We start from the raw sequence: 9,706 nt of genomic DNA on the forward strand, positions 1-9,706 counted from the left end.
CAGCTGGCCCTCTGAATAGGTGAGACAGTTGATTGGCTTGATCAGTTTGGGAGGCATCTAGGCAGTGGGACCAAGTCCTGTGCGCATTCCATGAGTTGGCTGTTTGAAACCAGGAACTTATGCAGGGACACTTGGCTTAGTCTGGGAGGAAGGGACTGGATCTCCCTGGACTGAGTCTACCAAGTTGATCACAGTCCTCGGGGGAGGACTTGTCCTGGAGGAGGTGGGAATGGAGGGTGGGCTGGGGGTAAGGGGAGGGCGTGGGAGGGGGGAGAATAGGGGAACCCATGGCTGATATGTAGAACTGAATGGTATTGTAAAATAAAAAATATATATCACAAAAAAAAAATTCCATTTTGTAATCTGAAACACTCTAATACGACACATCAGCCATTTTTGTGGAAGGGGAGCCTAGGGGAGCTAGGGTCTCAGGTAGCCCAGGCTGGAATCTGGGGCTTTAGGGTGCAAATGAATGTTGGTCGTACTTATCTCTATCTTCTGATGCCTATGCCTCCACCTCCCAAATAATTATTGATTTTTAGATTGCTTTATTTATTATTATGTGTTGCAATTTTTTATCACTGTGTGCATAGTTTTCACACAAATGTGTGCATTATGCTGAGCATAGCCTTCCCAAACACTGTTGTCAACCCTTTTCACCTCTCCTATTATTCCTCTTTATCCATCTGGACAGTTTTACTTCTGCTTTAATGGCATATAAACGTGCATGTTTTTCCATGTCTCTACAAAACTGAGGAACTACATATGAGATAAAACATGTAATAATTATGTTGAATATATATCTTGGAGGTTTAGAGCACAGATTGTTCTTGAGAGGACCCACACAGTGGCTAAGAGTCATCTGTAACTCTACTTCCAGGAGCTCCAGCACCCTCTTTTGGGCACAAGACGCACACTCGGTGCACAGACATATGTACATAAAACACCCACGTATAAGCCTCTGTGTGTTTACTTGGGACCGAGTGACTGCAGGACCCAGCGGGGCACAGAAAAACTTCTGGCTACATAGGAGTCCTTGGGGCAGACACCAGTAGTATAGGTGTCATATGAAGGCAGGAACTGTCTGCGGGTGTTAAGGGGGAAGGTCCCAGGGTGAAAACTGAAAACTGCTCACTGGTGTTACAGTGAGGACAAAGGCTGGAATTAAAAGGAAGAATAAGGTTAAAACAGCAGAATCTGCAGGGCTGAGGAAGACAGAGCTTGTAGCTGCGTGTGAGGTGTCCAAGTTAGACAAAAGCAGGAGCATGTCTCTGGGTCAGTCACAGCAGTCCAACTGCCTTTGAAGTCCTTTAGGGGCATCTCAAGGTTCTGTTATCCTTCCATGTACCCTTTCTTCTAAAATGGCTAATTTCAACTGGTTAAACTAAAAGATAGCACCTAACAAGGATGCACTCATTTCAGGAGAGCCCCCACACCATGTTAGATAAGGAGTTAACTTTGAGGTATCCAAAAAGAAGATTAGCTTATGCCTATATTTTGAAGTGTTTTCCTTCTTTTCCCTCTAATAGTTTCAGGGTTTCTGGTATTATATTGAGGCCTTCCATTATTTTAAGTAACTTTTTGTGCAGAATGAAAGATCAGATATTAGTTCCTTTCATCTGCAGTAAATATCAAGTTCCGCAAAACCATTCATGGAAGATGCTCTTTCCTTCAGTGTGTATTTTTTTCATCTTTGTCAGAAATCAGGTGATGGGAGGTGGCTGGGTTTGTATATGGGCATTCTATTCTGTTCCATTCTTTTGATCTTCATGTTTAAATAATGGGTTACTCGGAGCACTTCTCAAGTATGTTTGTCTCATTCAAAGTCATACACTAGTCCTATTTAAAGTCGTCAGCTTACCCTGAAGTCCCTTCTGGCTTCAGGGGTTTGCATCACGCTGATGTAGTTAACTCTTCTCCTCTTCGACCACTTTGAAAAGACTATTCGGTGATTTTCCATCTACCTAGGAATGCTCTCATTTCTTTATTTCCACACATGCCCCTGCTTTAAGTGGTAGCTGGCAAGCATGGAAGCAAGGGCCATTCCTGCCTAGCTCAAAACTCACACCAAGGTGCATGCAGGGCAGGGTCCTGCTGGCTGCTAGTGTCTGGAGGAAAAATGCCCATGTCATCAAACTTGGAAGCACTCTGTACCTAAACTCTTTGGGCCTGGAAGCGCTCCTTCCTCTGAAAATGATCCTCTTCTGCCCTCTCGTGGCAACGTCCACATCTCGTGCACTGTCAAAGCAGAGGTAGGCAAAGAGGGCTGTTCTGAGACTGTCCACGACAAAGCGAGGAGCGGAGTGATGTCCCTAGTGCTGTCATTTGTGGATAAAGGGTGGGATGTACGCAGCTACAGCTCTGCTGGGCCTGTGAAATAATGGAAAGAGGTCCTAGAGAGGAACAAAAAAGATCCATGGTGCAGGGAAGGTGCATGGGACCATTTTGTGTCTCATAATGCATTGTTTGGGTTTTTGGGTTTTGGTTTACCCTACAGATCTTTTGCTCATATGTTATGGTTTCAAATTTCATGTTTTGAAGGGATTTCTATGAATGCCAATGTGTGAGTATGTGTGTGTGTGTGTGTGTGTGTGTGTGTGTGTTTCTTGTGCTTTCTCTGTCTATTCATTTGTTTAGCCCTATTCAAGTTTGTTTGTTTTCATTTTGTCTTAATTTATTAATTTTATTTTTATTTTCTTAAATGACTGTTTGTTATCTAATGAGAGAGAGCAAGAAAGGATGTGGATTTGGGCAGGTGGGAGGATCTGGGAGGAGTGGGGAGAAGGGCAAACATAATCAGAATATATTGCATGAAAAAAATCTATTTTCAATTTTTAAAAATGGCAAAAAAAATGGCTTGCCCACTAACAGATAGTCCTTTGGAAAGAGTTGTGACCTATGAAGTGGTCGCCACTCACAGAACGCTTCCTCCGGCCTTCTCACTTGTGAAGATGAAAAACATCTTTAAGGCCTTTCTAAAACATTCTTCAGCAATACCAACTGTGCCCCCTCCTCCCTAATTCCTTATTGGTAAATGAATCTTCCAAAAGTAGGGTACAAGCATTTAAATGTCATTTATCTGGTTTCATTACCTGTAACAACAACAAAAAAAAAAAAAAAAAAAAAAAACCTAGAGCCACTTCAGACATTTGGGACTAACACTTTGGCTTCTGTGAAATTGTACTTCTCTACACACTGTCTGTGGAGAATTCACTGGAACACAGGTCACCTTGTAATGAGAAACTGAGAGTGTATGGAAACACTACAAAGAGGCTCCACTGTCTGCAGTCCACCCTCCACATCCAAAGTAGCCTGGCACAAACTATTCAAATCAACTAAGTCTGAAATGATGTTTGAAAAGCATCGCTCAGCATTAATCCTCAGAGGACACATTACACAGGACACAAGCAAGTGTTTGTCAGGAGGCCAAGGGTTGGGGAGGGAGCCCCAAGCTCAAAGGTTGATGCAGTCTTCCAGAGACCACAGCATCCCTTGGGGACTTTCTTTGGAGGACATGAGTAAGAGACATTTTTAGGAAGCAGAGATGGAGTTTATTTGTAGGGCACATGCTTAGTATGTGTGAAGGTCTGGGTTCTGTTCCCAGTGTGCCCACAGGCATGCACATACACACAAACACACAAGAAGATAAAATTGCCCCATTCACATACAAGGAGAGGAAGATGCGTTTCTGGTCTTACTCTGTAAATCTAGACAATGTATTGGAATAAAGATGTAATGAGTTCATATCCCTTTTCAAAATGAAAACAGTTGACAATAGTCAGACCCAGAAGTCTGGAAGCCTATTTCCCTCAAAAGGAACAGGGACTAAGTAAATGATCAAAAAAGAATCAGTGCAGTCTAATGATGGGGAGGGGACCCGGGATCAATGGTGTGAACAGTTCCTTCTTGCTGAAATAACTAAGGTAACGCCATACTGTTCTCACCCCGTTTGTGTTTGCTTTGAAAATTCTCAGCCCTCTACCTCCCACCCCCCAATGGTCACACATTTGAGACTTCCATGGCCTTGACTATGGTCCAGATGGATTAACCAAAATAATTGTCAACTTACATCTAGAATAATTACTATGTTCTTCCAGGAATAAACGTTTCAAGATTACTCTAACTCTCGGCTAACTCTGATGTATCTTTGTGAGTTTTGCCTTTAGAAGTCTGTATGGGCACCAAAAGACTTTTCAGGGGCTCAAGCTGCTCTTGGTCTGGTCATCAATAGAAAGGACATAAACTCCTAATGGACTTAATTAGCGTGGTTGTCAATAACTATCTCCCGTGAATCATTACATTGTGTCTACTCAGTGTCCAAAGGCTTTACTAAAGCTTTGCTTCTGGCCTGTGTTGGGAGATCTGTTACTCTGGTTGTCCTCTGAAGTTTCTATTCCTCCCATTTGCCCCTATCCCCTGAAGTTTCTGCTTCTATTCTACTGCCTTCTGAAAGCACTGTGGCCACCTTCCCACTGACCCCTGCCACCTTCCTGGGCCTTTAGCTTTGGCTGCTGAGTGGCCACAGCAAGCTGCCACCATTTTGCCACTTCTATATTTCTGTGACTGCTTCAATGTGGACATCAAAACAAACTCCCAGCTTTCCTTTGAGGAAAACCATTCCTTTCACTTGGCATCAGGGCTTTCATCCAGTAGCTCATTAAGTTTTTTCCAAAAAATAACTAATGTTGGCATTCCAATTGAGCCTTGATGGGTCTCGGTCACAAAGTCCACTCATGAGCTGATCAAGAAGTGCTGGTTAAGCAATATGGCCCCTGAAATGTGTGCCAGCACGGCTGCCAAGGTCTCCGTAGCTCCCTTCACTTTGGTCAGTTTCTTAACTGACTGCTTGAAAAGGCCAATGGCTGTGGAATCAAAGGCCTATGCCTTCTGTGCTAGACGCTTTTATTATATCTGTTGCAGAAGGGACACCTATTCATTTAGATTCCATGCCCGCTTTCTGCTCCACCAGTGCTAACTGATACTCTTCCTTGTGCTGATAAAGGCAGCTGCAAACCCCTGTCCCTTCCGCTCTGCCTGCCCACCTGATGGATGGAAGTGGGACTCCACATCCTTTGATGGACAGCTCTGCATAACCAGGTCAACCTCAGGGACGTCTAACCCACGTGCAGCAATGCTCGATGCCACCAAAACCCCAAAATTGACACTTTGGGAGTCTGTCAAGGTGATTTCCCTTTGCTTCTGTGGAATGTCACTATGTAATGAGTGGAACGTCTCTTTTACACGTGTATTCTGTCACAGGCCCTGGGCTTCTTTTTTGGCTTCACAGAGTACACTGGGATCACATCCCCTATAACTGTTTCCCTCTCTATCTATGACACTTAATAGCCAGGTGCTCCATGGTTATGGCTGTTTTCTGAGTCTTTATACCCATCAGGTTCACCTATCATATGTAGATTTCATATATTTCTTAGCATTAAACATTAAACACTGTGGTGGTTTGAAATAAAATGGCCCCCATAGGGAGTGGCACTATTAGGAGGCCTGGCCTTGTTGGAGAAAGTGTGTCACTATGTGGGCTGGCTTTGAGGTCTCCTATGCTTCAAGTTGCATTCAGTGTGACACTGAGTTCACTACCTGTTGCCTGTGGATCAAGATGTAGAACTCTCAGCTCCTTCTTCTCCTGCTCTGTGTCTACCTGCATGACGTCCTGTTTTTCACTATGATGATAATGGACTTAAACCGCTGAAACTGTAAGCACCCCCAATTACAACATGGTCCCTCTGGCTCAGAGCTATTGATTGACTCCAAGGGACATTACTCCTACTCCAGAGTACGGTTTTTCCTATTGGACATTACCCTCTAAGTCCTTGTTACAAAGATTAAGAGAATGATTTATGTTTTGTTTGTACGAAAGTATGTATATGAGTACAAACATTTGAAGGATTGTAAGGGTTTTTTTTTTTTAACATCTACTGTGTCTTTAAAAGCAAGCAAATAATCAAATAGGTTTCTCAGAATCCTTATTTTAGTCAGGCCTGTGTAAGAGAAACCTTAAGTATTATTTTTTAAGTAGTCATTTTAAAAACCTATTTTGAAGCTTATATAGAAATCTTAGGGTTTATGAACCATCTTCATGTGTTACAACATCATGATAGAGTTTTACAAACTATTCACCTCTACTTTTTAGTTAAAAATTACAACAGAGTTATGAATTCCAAACTATCCTGCTCTAGAAGCTTTATTCTACTTTTGATGCCTCACAAGCACTAAAAAAGTGAATGCTTTTTCTAACAACAATGAAAAACATTTTAAGGTGTCTATTAAGAGAACTTAAATTTGGTAAGAAAACAAAAACTATTAATTTACTTTACATGTGCTATAACTATTAGATATCTAAGATATTATGTTTTCTTATTTTAGATATAGCTTCCTGACCTTTCATTTAAAATTAGCTTAAAATTATTTTCTAAATTTTATAATAATAATAATGTTTAAGATTTAAATATGTTTTAAAAAATATTTTAAATGATATGGCTATAACTATATTAAAAATAAAATAAAGGCTATAAAATTTTTAAGGTTAATTTAATACCCTGAAAGAAAATTAATGATTGATTTTCTACAACAATTTTTTCTTAAGTATTGAATTGTTTTTAATGTCATTTCATTGAATTGACATTAAAAATCTATGATTAAGGCTGTTGGAGGCAGCCGGGAACGCCGGCGGGAGCCGCCTCAGGAAAGCACATTAAAGATTGTATTTTTCCCCCTTCTTCTGTGGACTTAGTGTAAACATGCTTTTTTCTGTTTGAATTTAGTTTTTAAAAATCATTACCATAGATTCTTATCAAATATAAGAAACAGGGGTAGTAAAACTATGAGTTGTGGAAAGGAGTTTGTGGAAACATTGAAAAAAATTGGTTATCCTAAAGCTGATAGTCTTAATGGAGAAGATTTTGACTGGCTGTTTGAGGCTGTTGAAGATGAGTCATTTTTGAAATGGTTTTGTGGGAATGTGAATGAACAGAATGTATTGTCTGAAAAAGAATTGGAAGCTTTCAGCATCCTTCAAAGATCAGGCAAGCCCATCTTAGAAGGAACAGCATTGGATGAAGCTCTTAGAACATGTAAAACTTTCGATTTAAAGACACCTACACTGGATGACACAGAGATACAGAAATTAGAGGATGAGGTTCAAACTCTGCAGAAATTAAAGAACTTAAAAATTCAGCGACGGAATAAATACCAGTTGATGGCTTCTGAAACGAGCTACAAATCTCTGGCGTTAAATGCTAAACAAGAGGAAGCTACTAAGAAGCTGAAACAGAGTCAGGGATTCCTGAATGCTGTGAATACTAAGCTCAGTAATGAACTTCAGGTTCTCGCTGATGGAGTTAATAATTTGATGATGTTCTTTAGAAATTCTAATTTAGGTCAAGGGACAAATCCAATGGTATTTTTATCTCAGTTTTCCTTGAAAAAATATATAAGCCAAGAAGAGCAGAGCACGGCAGCCTTAACCTTATATACCAAAAAGCAGTTCTTTCAGGGTATACATGAGGTAGTTGAAAGTTCAAATGAAGAAAATTTTCAGCTCTTAGATATACAAACACCATCTATTTGTGATAATGAAGAAATCCTTGGGGAGAGACGGCTGGAGATGGCGAGGCTGCAGATAGCATACATCTGTGCCCAACAACAGATCATATACTTGAAAGCGAGTAATTTGAGCATGAAGTCAAGTATAAAATGGGCAGAAGAGAACCTTCATAGCCTAACCAGCGAGGCTATTGGTAAAGAAAATTTGGATGCTAAAATTTCTAGCTTGAACAGTGAGATTCTAAAACTTGAAGAACAAATCACTCATATAAAAGACAAAATTTTGCCTGCTGTGGTAAAAGAGAATGCCCAGTTATTGAACATGCCAGTTGTAAAGGGAGATTTTGATCTGCAGATTGCGAAACAAGATTATTATACAGCAAGACAAGAGTTAGTTTTAAATCAGTTGATAAAGCAGAAGGCTTCATTTGAGCTTGTACAGTTATCATATGAAATTGAGTTGAGAAGACATTGGGATACATATCGGCAACTTGAAAATTTGGTTCAACAACTTAGTCAAAGAAATGTGCTCTGTCAGCGATTAGCAACGTTAACAGGTCCATCAGCATCTGAGCAGTTAAACTCCAGGACTCCCGTCGACGCTAAAGATGATTCTGCTCATAGGCTTTATCAGCTTTTAAAAGGAGACAATAAGAAAAAAGAATTGTTTATAACCCATGAACACCTGGAGGAAGTGGCTGAGAAATTGAAACAAGATATTTCTCTAATACAAGATCAGTTGGCAGTATCTACTCAAGAGCATTTTTTCTTTCTGTCCAAACTGAATAACGATGTGGATATGCTTTGTGATGCTTTGTATCATGGAGGAAACCAGCTATTGCTTTGTGATCAGGAGTTAATGGAGCACTTTCATCGAGTTGAATCTAAGTTGAATAAACTAAATCATCTCCTTACTGATATTCTTGCTGATGTGAAGACAAAAAGAAAAATTTTGGCAATTAATAAGTTGCATCAAGTGGAAAGAGAATTATACGTATATTTTTTTAAAGATGAAGACTATCTGAAAGATGTTGTGGGAAATTTAGAAAACCAGTCAAAGATTAAGGCCTCTGGTCTTAAAGATTGAAGATTTCTAAAAACTGAATCTTTACGATGCTTGCTGTGCTTCGATTTAAGTATTAGGAGGCTATTTCTAATAAACACTAATAAACTAATAAGGAAAATAAATTTCTTTGACATTTATGAGGGGGAGGGATGCGTGTATGTACAGTCTCGTACATTAGTGTGTACCATGATGAATATGTGAAGGTAAGAGAATGGCTTGCAGGAATCGTGTTATCCTTCTACCACAGAAGCTGTAGGGATGGAAATCAGGTCATCAGTCTTGGTGGCAGTGATTAACCCATCTCATCAGCCTCAGTGCTAAGTTTATAAATTTAAGATCAACAGAACATTTTAATAGATTCAGTGTCAAATTGAACTTCCTTAATCTGAAATTTTTAAATACTCCCAAAATCTGAAACTTTATAAACAACTGGGATGTTTCTCAAGTGAAAAATTCTACATCTGATCTTACATGACAAGTCAGAGTCACAAAATACATAAATTATAAAACTACCTTCAGTCTTATGTGTATAAAACTTGTCTGAACTATAAATGAATTTTACATTTTGACTTGGGTTCTGTCCCTAAAATATCTAATTATATATATACAAAAATTAAAAGCCGGGCGGTGGTGGCGCATGCCTTTAATCCCAGCACTCGGGAGGCAGAGCCAGGAGGATCTCTGTGAGGTCAAGGCCAGCCTGGGCTACCAAGTGAGTTCCAGGAAAGGCGCAAAGCTACACAGAGAAACCTTGTCTTCAAAAACCAAAAACCAAAAAAAAAAATCTGAAACAGTTTGGTCCCACTCGTTTAAGTTAGAGGCTATTCAGTTCGTGACATTGGTTTTTAACCCATGTAACCATTGACAGAGTAGAAGTGCTATGTTTTTGTAGCACTGGCTGGCCAGACTGGCTTGAACTTAAGTGATCTGCCTGCCTTTACCTCTCCAGTGCTGAGATTAACACCACCATGTCAGGCATACTACCAAGTCCTTCTCATGACCTGTTTGCATGGTGCCACTTAATCTTGGCAAATTTTTACTTGCAGGAAGAAAGCATGTTACACAAATGTTTTATATATA

The 9,706-nt window shown here is 40.0% G+C and overlaps 1 protein-coding gene and 1 pseudogene across 1 annotated transcript; one reads left to right on the forward strand and one right to left on the reverse strand.

Annotated features, from left to right (window-relative positions):
• Positions 1-4,310: 4,310 nt before the first annotated feature.
• On the reverse strand, positions 4,311-5,442 carry LOC102911295 (nucleolar RNA helicase 2 pseudogene; annotated as a pseudogene).
• A 1,222-nt stretch (positions 5,443-6,664) lies between these two features.
• LOC102910989 (HAUS augmin-like complex subunit 3) lies at positions 6,665-8,748 on the forward strand. Its single transcript, XM_042270403.2, has one exon. The coding sequence runs from the start codon at positions 6,839-6,841 to the stop codon at positions 8,645-8,647; it is 1,809 nt and encodes a 602-aa protein (XP_042126337.2). The 5' UTR covers positions 6,665-6,838; the 3' UTR covers positions 8,648-8,748.
• The last annotated feature ends 958 nt before the right edge of the window (positions 8,749-9,706 follow it).

This window comes from Peromyscus maniculatus, chromosome 1, assembly GCF_049852395.1.
Source record: "Peromyscus maniculatus bairdii isolate BWxNUB_F1_BW_parent chromosome 1, HU_Pman_BW_mat_3.1, whole genome shotgun sequence".
Classification (NCBI taxonomy): Eukaryota; Metazoa; Chordata; class Mammalia; order Rodentia; family Cricetidae; genus Peromyscus; species Peromyscus maniculatus.